The sequence below is a fragment of the Rhineura floridana genome, chromosome 18, assembly GCF_030035675.1.
Source record: "Rhineura floridana isolate rRhiFlo1 chromosome 18, rRhiFlo1.hap2, whole genome shotgun sequence".
NCBI lineage: Eukaryota > Metazoa > Chordata > Lepidosauria > Squamata > Rhineuridae > Rhineura > Rhineura floridana.
Genome location: NC_084497.1, coordinates 27083176 through 27100974, shown reverse-complemented (window position 1 = coordinate 27100974; position 17799 = coordinate 27083176). Strand labels below are relative to the sequence as shown.

The following is a 17799-nucleotide window of genomic DNA, read 5'->3' as shown; positions in this document are numbered from 1 at the left end:
CCCAGTGTTTGGCACGTCCAGGGCAGTTGTTTGGGCTCATCAAGCGAAGCTTCAAGCCCAGCAGAACGCCAGCCTGACTCTCTCTGGTGCTGGGGTCAGAGGGGGAGGAGGAATTAAGTGTTATGGAAAGAAAAGACTGGTGCAGTCACCTTGAGAAGAGAGAAACCTTTTGGCTGAGGGTCCTTCCTCCTCCCAAACCCAATCCAACTATACATAGGCATCATACAGTTTACAAGACATGGCGTTCAACCTTTCACGGATAAAATACTCAGGTGGAATGTGTGTTCCACACTGTGCAGTACTGGGAGACCCACAGTGAACCTGGGTGCATTTTTTTAGAAGGGAAGGAGCCCTCCCTCCTTTAAAAGTGCACATGCATAAATCCTTGATTCTGTACTGTTGTGCTGGCTGGTGCCCATTGAGACTGGTGGGGCGGAAGGCAGGCAGCCCAACAGGAGATGGAGCCAGAGCCAGTGATAGGTGCAGCCAGAGCCAATGGCAGGCAGAGGTAACTGTAGTTTTGTCCCCAACTTCCTCCCTGCCGAGTTCTACAAGGGGCGGGACCAAGACTGAGAAGGAGAAAGCTGACAGTCAGGGCCACCTCCTAGAAATTATGTACCTTAATCCACTCCATTCATTTCAGGGCAAATGGGGGAAACGTAATCATACTGAAAACAACAACAGCCACTGATCATATTTGCTGGATTGACTTCCATTCCAAAGTTCGGACAAAGAAACGAACATCAGCAATTGCAGCTCCTGTATTTGTTTTCATCTGACGTCCCTAGGAGTCACCATGTTGTGTTTTTTCTCAATGCCCCAAAACGGGACATTTGAGGGCAGGGGGAGAGATGGAAAAAGGACACAAAGTGTTTGGGGGGAGGCTAGGTTTGCCCCGATGTCCTCCTCCAATTACCAAAATGGTCTCTCTATTTCTCTCCTTGGAAATAGGGGTTGCAAAAATTGGGGGGGCGGGGGTTCAGCTTGATCCCACATTGAGTCGCAACGTAAGTTCATTTGCTCGGGAACCACAAGACACAGAGAGATCAAAATGGTGATAGCCGCCTGCCCACTCAACTTTGTTTTGCAATTCAGCCAGAGGCTGCTCTGCTCCCGCCTTTGCGCTGCATGCTTCATTACAGGAAAAAAATCAGGGATGCAAACTTCTCAGAGGTACTTAGTTTCCATGGCAACCTAAGCTGACCTCAACATTATTGTTCTCGAGAGGGGAACTGACTTTACTATATGTTCATTCACTGAATTAATGGACTCCTCGTTCCTTTACTAAAGGTGGCCTAACAATGAAAAAGGAGAGAGAAATGCTGTTTTCTTTATAAAAAAAATAGAAAGACTCAGACAACTATCCAGTCTTTTGTTGAAGGGCTTAATGGAATGAAGTGACTCTATGGGGGGGGGGGAGAGACTGAGATTATAAAAATCAACTCAAGGCTGCCTCTGTTGTAGCACCTAAACATACTTTTATTTCATAGAGGCAGGACGTATAAAACAACCAAATTGAAGTGCTTAAGGAAACTGAAATGACACAGCAGAGCGCGTTGGAAGTGGATTTGAGCTGTAACTGCCAGATATTGTTATTCACAAGGATGTGAGTTTGATCTACTGTTGTTTAGGCCGTGTCTCAGTCCAGAACTAGACCCGCAGTCACTTTCAGGGACCCCTTTTAAAAAGGGGAATGAGGGGGGTGTTAATATCATTGTGGCCCACAATTAGGGAAGACGAAAGCTTTTAAAGTGAAACAACCTATTTTTTAGCCCCTGGACTAGAATGCAGCTATCAGGTAGACTGTCCGCTTCTTTGACCATTGTGATGCAGTTTTGATGCAAAAATATGTACGCTATGGGGAAAAATGCATTAAAATGTAAGTAAGTTACTTACCATTAAAATGTACCTCTCTGGGGTAGGTATGTACAAAATGCATATGACCTGTGCACAAATGCACATATTTTTGAAAAGGCATACAATTTAAATCTGTTTTTGTGCATTAAAAAAAATATTGACCAAAAATGGGATGGATTTGTGAGCACTTGTGAAAGGGAGGGAGTCTCAGTGAAAATTGACCTCCAGCACTGCTTATTAGCCTGAAGACAAACTCTTTCATTGGAACAATGCAAACTTTTCCCTATGATCATCATCATCATCATCAATCATCATCATCATCAAATTAATTAAATTTATATCCCACTCTTCCTCCCGGTAGGAGCCCAAAGCGACTTACAGCAATAAGATTAAAACCAGTTACAACAAACCCATTAAAACAACAAACACAAGACAATGTAAAACCATATCAGTACAAGATCTTGCAAGATCTGCCACATTAATAGAGGTCATTGATGCCTAAAGCCTTTCAAATTAAGAGCCAAAAGCCCAGGTAAAAAGGAAGTTTTTTGCCTGGCACCTGAAAATAGATAATGATGGTGCCAGGCATACCTCCCTGGAGTATTCCACAAATAGGAAGCCACCACTGAAAAGGCCATGTCCTCGCTTTACCACCCTCTGCACCTCCCTCGGAGGGGGCACACAGAGAAGGGCTTCAGATGAAGAACACAATACAGAGTCATGTGGGGAGAGGCGGTCCTTGAGGTATTTTATTTATTTATTTATTTATTGAATTTCTTAGTCGCCCATCTGGCTGGATAGTATTGGAGTCCTGAGCTATATATGGCTTTAAAAGTCAAAACCTGCACTTGGAATTGAGCCCGGAGATTAACTGGTAACCAGTGCAGTCATGCCAGAATATACAACTACATTCTACTCAGAGTAGACCCATTGAAATTAATGGACCTAAGGCCCATCAGTTCTCTGGGAAGAGGGGTTCACTCTCAGCACCCTTCACAAACTACAGTTGCCAAGATTCTTTGGGGGAAGCCATGACTGTTTAAAGTGGCATGAAATTGCTTTAAATGCATAGTGCAGATGGGGCCTTAGTCATGTCCATTAATTTCAATGGGTCTCCTCTGAGTAGGACTAGCATTGGCAATAACTCTGTGTACTACTTTCTTGACCCCAAACAGGGTTGAGAGTGCCTAGGGGCTTTTAAAAATTCTAATTTATTGGAGGAACTTTTACAATTTTAAGTTTTGACAACTGATATATTTTAACTTACTATTTGCCTGGTGTGTGAGGGTGATTTTTATTGTAATGGCCTTTGGCTGCAAACACTAAAAAAAAAAGCATAGTTTTTTTTTAAAAAAGAGATATAAAAGAACTTTCCTGTGACAATATGTCAGGGGGTGGGGGTTCAGAGAATGCAAAATAAACATTATGGTCTCGGTTTAGTTGGCACTGCATTGGATAGGCAGGGAATCTGTGAACTTTGAGCAAATCAAGTTTAATTTTTCAGATCAATTATGTTTGTGTGTGTGAGTTTAGCACTGTTATTATAAACCCAGCAAACGCCTTCGGCAAATTGGCCCAAGTTGTAATTGCTTCACAAAAGACAGTTAACAGTTCCCCTGCTCTTCTCTAACTACCTTCCTGACTGCCTATTGAAGTCTGATTTCTCTCTCCACGAGGTCATCATTCATCAGCCCCACAGATCCCACTGGGGAAGACCCAGCAGACCTTTGCCTCGTAACCGGGGGGGCTTTTTTTAAAAAAAAAAAAAATTTGGATGGCCCTGTCCTCTACAAAATGTCTCCACTCTCTCCCAGCGGGGTGAGCTATGTTTATAATATCCAAATAATGATTTCACAAATTATCATAATTATCAATCATCTTCTCCTCTCTCTCTCTCTCTTTATAAAGATGTACCCTCATTTTTAAGCAGAGTCCTCAACAATTATATATATAATATTTATAATTATTAGTGAGAGCTGTGCTTAAGCCACCTATCACCAATCCTGCGTCTCATCCTTGTCACTCCAAACGCTGTATCACCTGTGTGTACCTCAGGGAGACAGCCACTTTTACAAGCACTAGGACAGGCAGGACATATTACATCAAACAGAACATCACCTGCAGGTCCTGCAATATAGTTTACATAATCGAATGTAAAAGACCAGGATGTCATATCCAATATGTAGGAAAAACCACAACTGACCTACGCACACGCTTCAGAAACCACAAATTGACAATCTTAACAAAAAAAAGTGCAGCAATCAGTTGCAAAACATTTCAACATTGAGGGTCACAGCCTGTTGGACTTTTCTATAACAGCGATAGAGATGCCAACAGATCAAGCAGCATTGACTAAAAGGGAGAACTTTTGGATATACTCTCTGGACACATTGGCACCCCATGGCCTGAACCTGGAGGACAGTACCAGCATCGCTTAGCTTCTGCAAATGAAGCCCCTCTGAGCATTCCATCCTCAAAGCTCTATAACTGCCACCTTGGAAACAGCATTTGTATGTTAGCAGCTGATGAAGGCGGAAGCCGAAACATTTTGGTATTACAATAAAAACCTCTGTTTTGTTAATCACAATTAACTCCTGCTCCTGCTGGGAGGAAGGGCACAATATAAATCAAATAATAAATAAATAAAGAATGTGATTATATATATTACATATTTTATATATATATATATATATATATATATAATCAGTATATATAATCATATACCATAAAGGACTTTCCATGAACATGTTCACTGCATTCTGAGTAGCCTTTAATTACATTTAATGCTTCTTTAAAAAAAAGAAAAATGTGTTCATGACACAAACTCGAGCAGAAGAGACTCAAAAGAAAAGGTTTATCATCTTAAAGATCAAATCTCACACTTTAAAAAAAATCGGCAATCTTAAATTTGGTCTCCTTGCAGAGTTCATTCCTGTTAATGGATAAATCTGGGCTCGCCAGAAAGCCACAGAATAATTCAGAGCCTTTCCCCCGTTCTTTTTGGCCAAGCGTCTATCCTATTTGATTTTGATAAGATGGCTATTGAGCTTTAATAATGTCACCTATCCATTTCAGCTGGCCCTTAACATGTCTCTTTATTTCTCCCTAAAGCCTCTTCAAGCAATGCCTTTTTATTACAAGTCTCTCTGCTGGCTGTCTGGGGAGATGGGGGTCGACAAAGAGTGATAGATAGATAACTCTATAGATTATCTCCCACAGCTGTTTTCTCTCCGGTAGCCCCCTTAGGCAATTCCCTCTAAGTAAACAGAGGCTAAAGGGAGAGAGCATACTGGAGAAAGATGTCTCCTCCAAGGTCTCTTGTCACCCTGCCTGGGAAAAATAAAGTAAAATAAAATAGCCCATTCTAGACTGACCTGGTTGAATCTCTCTCTCTCAAGCATTTGCCCAATTATTTTTTTCAGAAAAAATGAAATACACACAACACTGGATCTTTAACATATAAGGTTCTTGACTGTGGTCCCTTTTCTGAGGTTAGAATTGAAACAGAGGACACCAAGCTGCCTTTTTAGGGGTCATCAACCAGGGGCAAAATGGCAGACCAAAAAAAAAAATCCTGGTGTGTTTGTGTGTGTGGTTTTGGAGGGGGTGTGTGCCATGTTGATCTGCACTGTATGTTGGAGGAACATGTCTGGGCTACAGATATCAGGCATCATTTTCTGTTCCGCTCTGTGTTTGCAAACAGCGCTGCTTCCATTCTTCTGCAGTTTTTCTTCCACCAAGAACTACATTATTGGTCTCGCTGACCGGTGTGGCAAAATTACACAGCTACAATAACCACACAGTGATGTCATTATGTTATTTCATCGCATTCATTTCAATGCTAAGGAAATACAATGCAAATGGGGGGTAGGTAATAAATTATCTTTCATTAGTGGACTGGAAGCAAGAACAGCAAATACTGGTTATATTCGCTGGATTGATTTCTGCTCTGCACCTTGGATGAATAAGAATATCAGCAATTTCTTCTCTCATTTCCCTTTTCATTGGAACATCAGTGAAGGAAAATTAAATTGAATTATACTCTCCAATAGGGACAGCCGAGATATTAGCTCCTGTTCGCATTTCAAGCTGAATCTACCAAATTCACACCTTGCAAAACAATAAGAGAACCGAAACGATTCACACTTTTTGAAATTTTGCAATACAGTTTGCCAACCAAACAACGTTTACAAAAATGAACAGGGGAAAGTGTTCACAAAATGAATTACATTGGTGAAAAGTAACATAGAAAAATACAGTATATTAGGATAAATTGCTTGCAAAAAATGTGTACGTTAGTCAAAACTGACTACAAAAGATGTGTTCATTAGGCAAAATGTGCACTAAAATACTGAAGAATGTTCATGCAGAAACATGGAGAACTGAATTTAAGATTAGAAAAATCAGTAACAATGAACCGAAATTGACAGATCTTTCCATCCCTACTCCCCAATGAACAGGGCTGCCCTATGTCTTCAGGCCTGCAATTCCAACACACTATGATGAATAAAACACATTTTTCTATAAACGGATTGTGTTGCTGCATTCCCTTCCATTACTCATACAATTCGCTTCCATTACTCATACAAATACATTATTCATTACAGTAATTGGAACTGGGGAATGGCCATAGCTCAATGGTAGAGCATCTGCTTCGCATACAGAAGGTCCCAGGTTCAATCCCCAACATCTCCAGGTAGCGCTGGGAATGTTCCCTGCTTGAAACCCTGGACAGCCACTGCCAGTCAGTGCAGACAATACTGAATGAGATGGACCAAGGGTCTGAATCAGTATAAGGCAGCTTCCTAGGTTCCTAGTATATTAGTAAGTTTAGTCATAATTGTAGACCGTACCGTAGACTCTTATCAGGCATTACTGACCATACCATAGACTGTAATCAGGCATTACAGATTATACCATAGACCAGCGTTTCCCAACCAGTGTGCCTCCAGATGTTGTTGGACCACAATTCCCACCTTTCCTGTTCATTGGCAATGCTGGCTGAGGCTGTTGGGAGTTATGGTCCAACAACTGGTTGGGAAAGACTGCTATAGACTCTCATCAGGTGTTACAGACCATACCATAGACTCTCATTAGCCTTCAGATGTTATATACCCAAACGATCACTGCCCTCTGCAGGACGATACCATCTTATCAAGAGGAGCATTCTGGGATTGTATCCAACTACATTCTACTCAGAGTAGAACTACTGGAATCAATGGACCTAAGTTTTGGGAGTGGTTTGGATTTCAAAATTTCTTTGATTTCAACAATACAATTCATTAAGATCCAACCAGAACAAATCAAATTAAAAAGGGGGAAAGTAAATAATTTCCCCCTTTTTTTCTTTTATCTCTTTGAGGGAAAAAAAAGAAGGGGGGGAAGAAAAAAACACAAAAAACAAACAGAACTAAGCTAAATTAATTTACAAACTACAAATTGTAATCAGGAGTGGATCAATCATAATTTTGTGTATATAATCTTTTTTTTTTTTGCCTTATGGAATAGAACTTTGTGGATAAAAAGAAATGGGGCCAGCTAATGCATTGGAAAGTCTGATTCCCTGAATGGATGGAACAAATCGGTAAGTTAATTTAGCACACCTGTAAGGTACTAAATGAATAAGGCAATGGACCTAAGTCAGTCATATCCATTGACCTCTATGGGCCTACTGCAGTAGAACCAGCACTGGATACAATCCATAGGGATTGGGCCTTTAGTGTGGTCCTTTTATGGAGGACCCCCTTTGCTAATGTTTTTGGAAGGCTATGGAGGGCAGGGGTTGCTCCCTTCCTCTAATTCCAGATCTTCTCCAACTGTCTTCACTGCCTGGCCCTCTCCACAACGCCTCGCCCAGCTGAGGAGGGCAGTCTGCTCTGAAGCTCTGCAATGCCTTCGCTAACCCTGCTGTCTATCAAAATCCAGGCATGTTCAGTGCTTGCATTGCTGTGGGGAGCAGAAGGAAGGGTCAGCCCCCTTAACTTGTGTTGCGTCCTCCCCAACTATTTAGATGACTGTGGGCACAACTTGGCTCAAACTGGGAGGAGGTGGAGAGAGCACTTGTGGATTTAAGGTCATAAGAACAGCCTTGCTGGATGAACCAAAAGGCCCATCTAGTCCAGCATCCTGTTATCACTCAAGCCAACCAGTTGCCTCCAAGCAGGATCTCAGTGTGACAGCAATGCTCCCCGCTTGGGATTCCCAGCCACCAGTAGGCAGAGTTATACTACCTCAGACAGTGGAGGTAGAACATCACCATGAAACATCATGAAACCCCCATTGTTTGAGCACCAGTTTGAGGGCAGAGAAAGGTGCTGCCTTCATGTAGCAAAAAAATTGGTATGGGGTGACTTTTTTTCAATCTCTCTCTCTCTACACCTTTTAGCAGTTCTTTCTGTTTACCAGTAAGTTCCTTCACAAGCCATTAAGCTTAGACTTGAACTCTTTACCCTAACGTCTTGAACTCTGCTGCCCTGGCTTAAAATCCTACTGCCCTTCAGTGAATTTATCACCTCATAAACTCCCAGTAGTGCTTCTTTACAATGTGTTTAGGCTAGAGCCTATGTCAAATATTATAATTGTCATACTTTATGTTTGCAGTATTAAGGGGGTGAAGATTAAGCCAAGAACCCAACTGAGGGTAGGTTTGTCCATTTTGGTGGCTTTAAATTGCCCCCCCCCAATTTCACCTATTATACACATTTTTTGAAAAGCATCCATTTAATATAATGCATTTTAATGTTATTTTCACTAATATATGCATTTCTATGCATGCATAGACAGCCAGTATAGCGTAGTGGTTAAGGTGTTGGAGTAGGACCTGGGAGACCAGGGTTCAAATCCCCACACAGCCATGAAGCTCCCTGGGTGACCTTAGGCCAGTCGCTGCCTCTCAGCCTCAGAGGAAGGCAATGGTAAACCCCCTCTGAATACCGCTTACCATGAAAACCCTCTTCATAGGGTTGTCCATAAGTCGGAATCAACTTGAAGGCAGTCCATGCATGCATATCTATGCATTTCTTTACACATTACTTGGCTGGAGAATTTCATTGCAAAGTTCAAAGAAAAGCAAATTTTGAAGGATGTCTGTGTTTTGGCCCATGTATTGTTTTGGAAAGTGCAAATGAGTTAGGTTCACCTTTAAATGTAACCTAAATTGAATTTCTCCGCCATTCTTAGTAGGTCACATTAAAATGTGAATTGAACACATGTCTTTCCCATTCCAAAAGTATGCGATGCATTTAAAGTGGATGCTTCAAACCATCTCTCTCTTTTCTCTCTGCCAGAACAACAACTTCTAAGAGATAATCAGTGAATACTCTCACTTTGGATTACTTCTGCTGACTATAAATAGAATGGGACTTCTTTATAAGACATCATGAGACAGTGCGAGAAAACTGCAGAGATGCTTCCTAGAACAAGGAGTATGGACCTTTTTCTTGTAGTGAATAAGGTTATGATAATAAAGATGTCACCACATCACTTGAGATAATAGGGATCCCTCCAAGATCCAGACAAATGGCTAATGAGTTATGAATGAGATGAACAAGGCAAAAGGTTCAACACTACTGCAATGTCACAGGGTGGTCAACAGAGGGCATTTCACTGCGGGACACCCCCAGCCCTCAAGTTTAGCTTCTAAGTGAATGGATTATTTGCCTCATCTCATCCTGGGGAGATTGGAATAGACTAGGTTGAGCATAGATATGTCTATGTATCTCTTTTCAAACTGCCTCTGGAGCCAGCTGGGTCTAGAGTTTCACAATGTTTGGCAGAAGCTGCCCGGGTGTTTCATTTTAGTTTTCAGAGCTTGGAAAGTGTCATTGCAAGACAGCCATAAAAAAGAAAGAAAGAAAGGCACAGTCACTACAGTTTTCCATCTGAAACTGTAATGATACCACAGAGACTCTCATGGTACACTACCGAAAACATAGATTTTCATAAGAAGAAAATAGCCCAGTTGAAACACAGCAAAAATACCTTTAGGCCAACACAGGCCGTCATTGCCTAGATAGGTGATGCAATGAAACATGGTGGCTGGCCCCACGTCCCCTTACTTAACTGCTCTGCTAAAAAAATATGCAGATTTGGTAAACTTTGGATAGTGTGACCAGAGTGGGTTAGGTTGAGCAATTCCAGTTAAATCAATAAATGGGTAACAATACGCGGGGCCGCTGAGAGATCTGCCATAACCTGCTAGTAGTGTCAGACTAGAATACGCTTTGACAGCTAAAACTCTTGTGTTAAATAACCAGAACAAAGAGGTAAAAAAACAACAAATCTGCCACCCATGATTCACCGAAGTCTGCCAGGTACCAATCTAGCTCAGCAGAATCTGCCAGTCACCACCCGCAGATCACCCCAAAATGGCAACTTTCTGCCACTGATTCGGCAGAACATCCCAGGCTCCGCCCATGGATCGCCAACAGTTGCAAAGCTCAGGAGGATCTCCCAGGCCTTGGCTGTGACTTGCCCATCAGGATCTGCTCTGGGCCCACCTCCTTCAATGTGGAAAGCAACCATGCTGAAACACAGACCTACTGCCACTGGGACATCAAGTCAAATGCTCTACACCAAGGTGTCCATCCTCCTGGTAGTGACACCAGGCGGGTTCCTGTGCAGCAGGCTCTCAGTGAGTATGGGACTGGTGAAGGGATGACTTTCACAGATACCACACCATGTAGAAGGTCAGTTGGCCCATACAGCATCCCGCCCTTCAAGCATGTATGCCTGAGAATATGGTTGGTTACAGTTCCAAGAGGGAAAGTTATAGGCAATGCATTCGCCTCCTCAGAGGGCCAGAGTGACCTGAAATCCTATTACCAACAGATAGAGAAAAATGGGATTCCTGCATGGTGGTGGCCAATCCTGAGTATCGAAGCCCAGGCTACCTGCAAATCTGTCTTTCTGCCTGCACAGCGAGCCCAGAAATCATGCACAAACCCACACACAAGCTGAAATCCTTGCGCAATGAAAGTCCTGTTCAGATACGCAAACAGCAAAGTCTACAACTTTAGGGGGAGATTTAGGAGACGTGCATCGCACCCGTTTTCTCACAACGGGCACAGGGACAGTCTCAGTCTTATCACAGCCAAATACAGAAGCCGCACAACATGATCAAGATAAAGCCTTCGTTTCCCCCTACCTTTTTAATGCAGCTGTCTTGCAAAGCCGTCTCAGGATCCGTAAGCATTTGCTGCAAGCAAAACAAAAAACAAAAATGGTCACTTGGCAAATCTGGGAAGCATCAAGGCAATGCAAATCACTTTCAGATAATACACCAAGAAGTATTTTTTTTTTCAGATTTGGAAATGTGCATGCAATGATCTTGTAGAGGGTGACAGAACCAGGGATGGGTGAATCTGTCAATGTTGTTTTCTTTCAGGACCTCATTTTTCCTTCTCCACTTTACCATATGAGTCGGGCTTTTTAGGGAAAAAATCCTCATGAAAATTCATCAGCCAATGCTTCCTGATATGCACATTTTGTGTGCAATTTTGCCTAATCTACACATTTTTGCAACGCCGTTTTCCCTAACATATCACATTTGCATTATGTTATTTTCACTATATGCATTTTTATGTACACTTTACCTTAGGGAATTTCGGTACACATTATTTGGTTGGAAAACTGCCCTGCAAAATTCAGAGAAGTGCACGCTTCAAATGCAGTTTGAATCAAATTTCTTCCCCATGCCTAGATGGAACACCAGCAGAGTGAAACCAGGCATTGGAACTGAACAGAGAATCCCAAGGATGTGTGAATCAGTCTTTCTGTGCTACTTTGCCATGTGCTCCTCATGAAGTCTGTTACATCTAACTTCTACATCAACCTGCATTTTTAAAAAATCTGCATCAAAATTCACACTTACACATTACTTGAACACATATTTAAAATATTTTCTTACAAAATTTGCATTTCAAAGGGTTGTATCCAATGCTAGCAGTGGCATAGTCGTCCAGGGTCTCAGGGGGTCTTAGACCCCTTACTTTTTTGGGAGCAGGGTCCCTATATCTCCAGCATCCTATGAGCCAATCAGGATGAAAGAAGAGTGTGTTAGCCACTGAGGAGAGTCTTCTAATGTGCTTCCTTGTCTTTCCTCCTGATTGGAGCCAATCAGAGTGAAAGGAGGTGAGTCAGCCACTGAGAATACTCTTTTCAGTAGCTAACACTCTCCTCTTTTGTGCTTATTGGCTCCTAGGGATGTCTGTTGCAGTGATTCTCAACCCAGCAGCAAAAAAAGAGGGGGGGCATAGCTGTGACTATCATGAAGGGACCCTGCACTTCTGAATTTGCTACTACGCCCTTCTCAGAGTAGACCCAGATGCTGGACTTAGGTGGGCCTTTGGCCTGATTCATCAGAACTCTTATGTTTTTATGAGGCCCTTGAAAAATGGGAATGGACTGCCTTCAAGTCGATCCTGACTTGTGGCAACCCTATGAATAGGGTGTTCATGGTAAGCGGCATTCAGAGGGGGTTTACCATCGCCTCCCTCTGAGGCTAGTCCTTCCCAGCTGGCTTGGGCCTGCTCAGCTTGCCACAGCTGCACAAGCCAGCCCCTTCCTTGTCTGCAACTGCCAGCTGGGGGGGCAACTGGGCTCCTTGGGACTCTGCAGCTTGCCCACGGCTGCACAGGTGGCAGGGCACGTAACCCCTGAGCCACTCACTGTGGGGGTGATCTTTAGCTGGCCCTTGACGCCCAGGAGACACGAGCGGGGATTTGAACTCTCAGACTCTGGACTCCCAGCCAGGGTCTCCTCCCCGTTGTGCTATACCAGGCATCCTTTTACTCTCTCCCTTACACATCAACTTCTGCCATTTACTTCTCTGGGGAAGTAAATAAAGCTCTTCAATCAAGGGGAAAGTTATAGTGGAGGTGGAATGAGTCCACCCCCTACCCCTAAGCATGGGTGGTTCAGCCTCCATCAACATGGATCCCCTTGCTCTGACATCCTATGGATCACTGCCATGTACAGAGCCCATAGGGGCATTTCCCTGATTCCATAATACTTGTAGCAATCACCCATGATCATCGTCATGCTTTCAGGCCTAAATATATTCTCTGTATTTCTCCCCCCCTCCTTTTTCTTTCTTATTTCTCTCCTAATAACCCTCAATATTCTGTTTCCTTTTGGACACATTTGCACAGCTGTTTTCTGGGAAGCTTCTGCAATGGTTCCAAGATGTCTTTCTGGAGTCATAGTAGCTCGTTTGGAGCTCACAGTCTTTTCCAGCTATTTCTTTACTCCACCCCTCCACCCCCACCCATTTTCCAGGGTGGAACTGTGTGCTACAGAAGCCCGACACGTTCTGCCCAATAACTGTGACAGCTGAGGGCGTCTGGCTCTATGTGTGTGTTTGCCTGACCCGTCCTGGGTAAGGGCGCCCAATTTCCTAAGTTCAAATATGTTGGCAGGGCTTTTTCCGAGCTCAGCTGTGACAACAAAGTGTCAGATGTTTTAAAAAATACGAAGGATTTGCTAAACCCTCCGATTGCTTGACTTTTCTTTTAATAGACACCCCAAAAATTGTGGTTTTGGAAAGCTGTGAAAAGCAAACAGGAGCGAAAGGTGAGCGCCGGAGGAACAAAGCGAAGTTTGTCAGGGGAAAAATCAGCACTCCATGCCACACGCTAAATAGTTTTGCATGCCCCACTGCAAACAGATGGGGCTGGTTTGATGGAGCAGAACCGAGCTGGTTTTTTAAAAGAGAGAGAGAGAGAGAGAGAGGGAGAGAAAGGACTGCCCTACTGGGCCAAACTAACAGCCCACGCTTTGCTTGTCAGCCCATTCAGGACAGACATGAATTTAGGGACGGTGTGAATTTTTTCTAGTTAAGTTTAGAGGAGAATTTAGCCATCTCACGTAGTATACATTAGGATGCTGATTTTGATCCAAAATGAGCCTCTCTTTGGAGTTTCCAGCAGGTTCGAGGGGCAAGCAGTGATTTTGCCTAGCTGCCAACGAGGGACAAATCTGTCAATTAAGAGTTTCTCATTTTTCTTAAATTCATTTCTCCACATTTCTGCATCCATTTTGCATTAAAAAAAATTCATCAACATTTTACTGCACATTTCCCCCCCCCAAAATAGACATGCCTGCAAGCAATTTTCCTGAATATAATGCATATTTGTATGTTATTTTCACTGATGTGTTTATTTTTATGCACACTCCTCCCCGCCCCTCAATACCCATTTTTCTACATATTACTCGGTTGGAGAAATGAACTGTAAAATCAGGAGCGGTGCACATTGAGAAGGATAGCTGTGTTTCGGTTCGCAAATTGTTTCAGGAATGCAGGGTCTTTCCATGATAGTCATGCCACACCCCCTCACAGCCAAGGCCACTTTCCCTCCTCTCCCTTGCTCTCTCTGTCCACACTCCACTACGACAGATGTCCCTAGCACCCAAGCAGCATAAAAGGGGAGGCTGTGTGTTAGGTACTGAGAAGAGTCTTCTCAGTGGCTGACTTGCTGTTTCGTGCTTATTGGAGCCAATCAGAGTGAAAGGAGGCAAGGACTTCTCAGTGGCTAACATGCTCCCTTTTCATGCTGATTGGCTCATACATAATTTGGGACTCTGCTCCTAAAAAAGTAACAGGGCTATGAGCCCCTGTGACCCCAGAGGACCATATCCCTGACAGGGAATCCAGTAGATTGCATTTTCCCCCCTCAATGGAGTTGCCAAGGAAGAACAAAAGAGAAGGGCACTCCTCTTTACCACTAGCAGATGTGCAATATCAAATTTGAAAATTCCATCACAAAGGGGTAAGAAGGCCTTGTTTTCCATTCCACCCTGTATTCATTCCATGCAGCATGGTGGCTGTTCTGCTGCAGTTCACATTCCTCCAAAAGCTACATTGTTTGTCTCACTGTCTGCTGTGGCGAAATTATGTAACTTACATAATTTATGTCATCAATTACATAAATTGTGTTAAGCTACATTCTCAATACACTAGTCCACCTCATTAATTTCAATTTAAAAGTAAGGCAATGCAAATGAGAGGGGGGAAATAATCGATTATGTACAGTTTGCTGTCTGAAACCAACAATAGCAAATACTGATTGTATTCGTTGCATTGATTCACATCCCAGATCTGGGACAAGTCAGGCAGAGCTTGGAAAAGTTACTTTTTTGAACTACAACTCCCATCAGCATGGCCACTGGATTGGGCTGATGGGAGTTGTAGTTCAAAAAAGTAACTTTTCCAAGCTCTGCGGACATTGGGAATTTCCACTCCTGTTTCTGTTTTCATTAGAATTCTCCAACCTGCCTAATCACAGACTTAACAGTTACAGCAAAAATTCACTCCTTGGTCCTGGGTGAATTTGAGTAGAAGTCAATTTCTCTAAAAGAGTTTGAACTAACACTTGTTTTTCTTGTCATCCTTTTTTTCTCTGTGTGTGTAACTAAACGCATAACATGTCAGCAGTCACTACTGAACTGTACCTTCGCATGACCAGATCCTCTGGGTGGTGTTGGTGGCAAGGAAGGAACTGTGTCCATGGTCCTTCCTGCAGCCAGGAAATCGGAGAGATTTTGTCGCTGGCACTTTTGGGATTTGTGCAACTCCTCCCCACTTTCTGCAACTAATCGTGTCAGGAGACGCCATGTGAATCTTTTTGAAAAACAGTTTACAGGCTGGCATGTTCCATCTGCGCTTAGGTCTAATTTGATTACATTCCCCGGACGGATCACAATGAGCTTATGTAAATAGTAATATTATCCATTCATCCTATGTGCTCAGATAAATTGTTATTATATATACATAAGACACACAAAATTAAAGCACCGAGACATGCAAATTATATATGAATTTATTTGAGCTGTTTTGCTGGGCTCAAGACTATAGACGAGATCTGGAGTTTTCCTTCCTTTTTCCAGTATCTGAATTTGAGTCTGGAATCAACAGAGTTAAGTCTAAAAACAATTAAGGTCTCCAAAGATATGCAGAGTGTCAGCTCTGAAGAATCACAGCCACCACCACCCATGTCTGGATTTGTCAGGAGTTACTAAGGCTACAACCAGGAATCCTAGATTCTATGTGTAGTTGCCCTGTGTGGTGAGTCATCAGATGATACTGATGTGAATTAGCTGCCGGGTGGGGGGAGAGATCCAATTCCATCACATTTAAAGGCAAACCTACCAAATTCGCACTTTCTAAAACAGCGCACAAAATGAAACACATCCATCCTCAGAAATTCACACTTATCCGAATTTTGCAGTCACCATTCTCCAGCCAGGTGATGTGTAGACAAAGGCATATACTAGGGTGAAGTACTCATAAAAATGCATATATTTGTGAAAATAACATACAAAAATGCATTATATAAGGGAAAGTTTATGCACAAAACGTATATATTAGGAGAAATTTACACTAGTACGCGGATGAATTTTCATGAGGACTTTTTTTTTTTAATGCAAACTCACGTGGATGTGCTGAACTGAACTTAAGACTCCTGGATGAATGAGAAGCAGAGTGAAACCTAAACTGACAAAATTTGCCCATCCCTAATTAGGAGATATGTTGAAAGAGCCACAGATGGTTAAACAGGACGGGGGAATCTGTGGCCCTCCAGACATTGCTCAACTACAACTCCCTTTATCCTTGACCATTGACCATGCTGGCTGGGACTGATGGGAGATGGAAGTACAACAAAAACCCCACACTCAATTCATGCCAGAATTCACCAGATGTGAGGAGCTGCCCTGGCCAGAACGGTGACTCTGCTGCTCTGTGCACAGCTGCCTCATGTGGTGAGCCACAGTTTGAAACATCTTGCTGGACAAGGAACTTGCTGGACTCACCTACCTACACTCACCTTTTGCCTCTCCTAGACAGGAAGGGCTATAAGTACAAAAGACACACCCAGAGCATTAACATGAAACACTCAGAAGCTAGGCAATGTCCCCTCCCCCAAAAAACTAGTAGTCCTCCGGTAATCCTTCATCTCTCTGTGCTGGTTGGGGCTGATGCGAGTTGTAGACCTGAAGGGCACCAGGGTTAGAGGATGAGTCACTAAGCTAAATTACTTTAAAGAAAGGAAGGAAGGAAGAAATCCTAAATCCTGTGTTGGCCCTTGGAGTGTTTAAATAATTTATCCTCCAAGGAGCCCTGGGTGATAAACATAGCCCCCTACCAAACAAAAACATGTATATTTACCCTACAACAACCCTGATATATTAGGATGAGATTTAGCTACTGCTCCAAGATTTACCTAAGGAGGTGGATGTCTCCAGCGCTGGAGAGACCACAAGAGGCAGCTGGACAGCCACCTGTTGTGTATGCTTTAAGCTAGATTCTTGCATTGAGCAGGGGGTTGGACTCGATGGCGTCATAGGCCCCTTCCAACTCTACGATTCTATGATTCCATGATCACTAAGCAGGTACACATACTTGGTCTAAGTCCAGTGCTACCTGTATTACACTGGCTCTCAAAGACCCGCCAAAGCCCTTTGATGGGCTGAAGATGAGGTGTTTGATCAAGATGTGTTTGATGTTATTTGAATTAGGATGGGGGGGAAGAGGCAGTTTAATATTTAACCCCAAATCAGATGCTTTCTGCACCAACACCTCCGCCCTGAGTGTCTGTTTTCTCCCCGGTGTGCGGAGTTGCACTCTTCACCCTGAACCCTCTAGACGGTCCTCAAACACAGCCATGATTAATAAGTTAGTTTTGTCTCTATGGGCCACGGTAGAAGGCAGATACTGCAGAGAGAGTGGACACACCCAAGAACCCAGCTGTGATAACTCCCAGGTGTGGGAAAGATGTTGTAGAACGATAATATGGGTCAGGATGAACAAGTGAGTAGAAATGGGGTGGGGTGGGGTGGATGGAGCAGGCAGAGACTCCTAATTCCACAGCACCTGCCCTGATCAACCACCAGTATTAGATCACTAATTGTCATTATTTATCTATCTGTTCAATTTCTTCCACGCCC

The 17799-nt window shown here is 43.1% G+C and overlaps 1 protein-coding gene across 16 annotated transcripts in view; it reads right to left on the bottom strand.

The window, feature by feature from the left end:
• The window catches only part of LOC133372935 (histone-lysine N-methyltransferase PRDM16-like), a 545545-nt gene that overhangs the window by 263278 nt on the left and 264468 nt on the right, over positions 1-17799 (bottom strand). For all 16 annotated transcript variants that reach the window (XM_061602158.1, XM_061602152.1, XM_061602153.1 and 13 more), the window contains one exon: positions 11003-11053. In XM_061602158.1, the coding sequence (XP_061458142.1) occupies positions 11003-11053 (51 nt within the window). The remainder of the gene's footprint in view (positions 1-11002; positions 11054-17799) is intronic.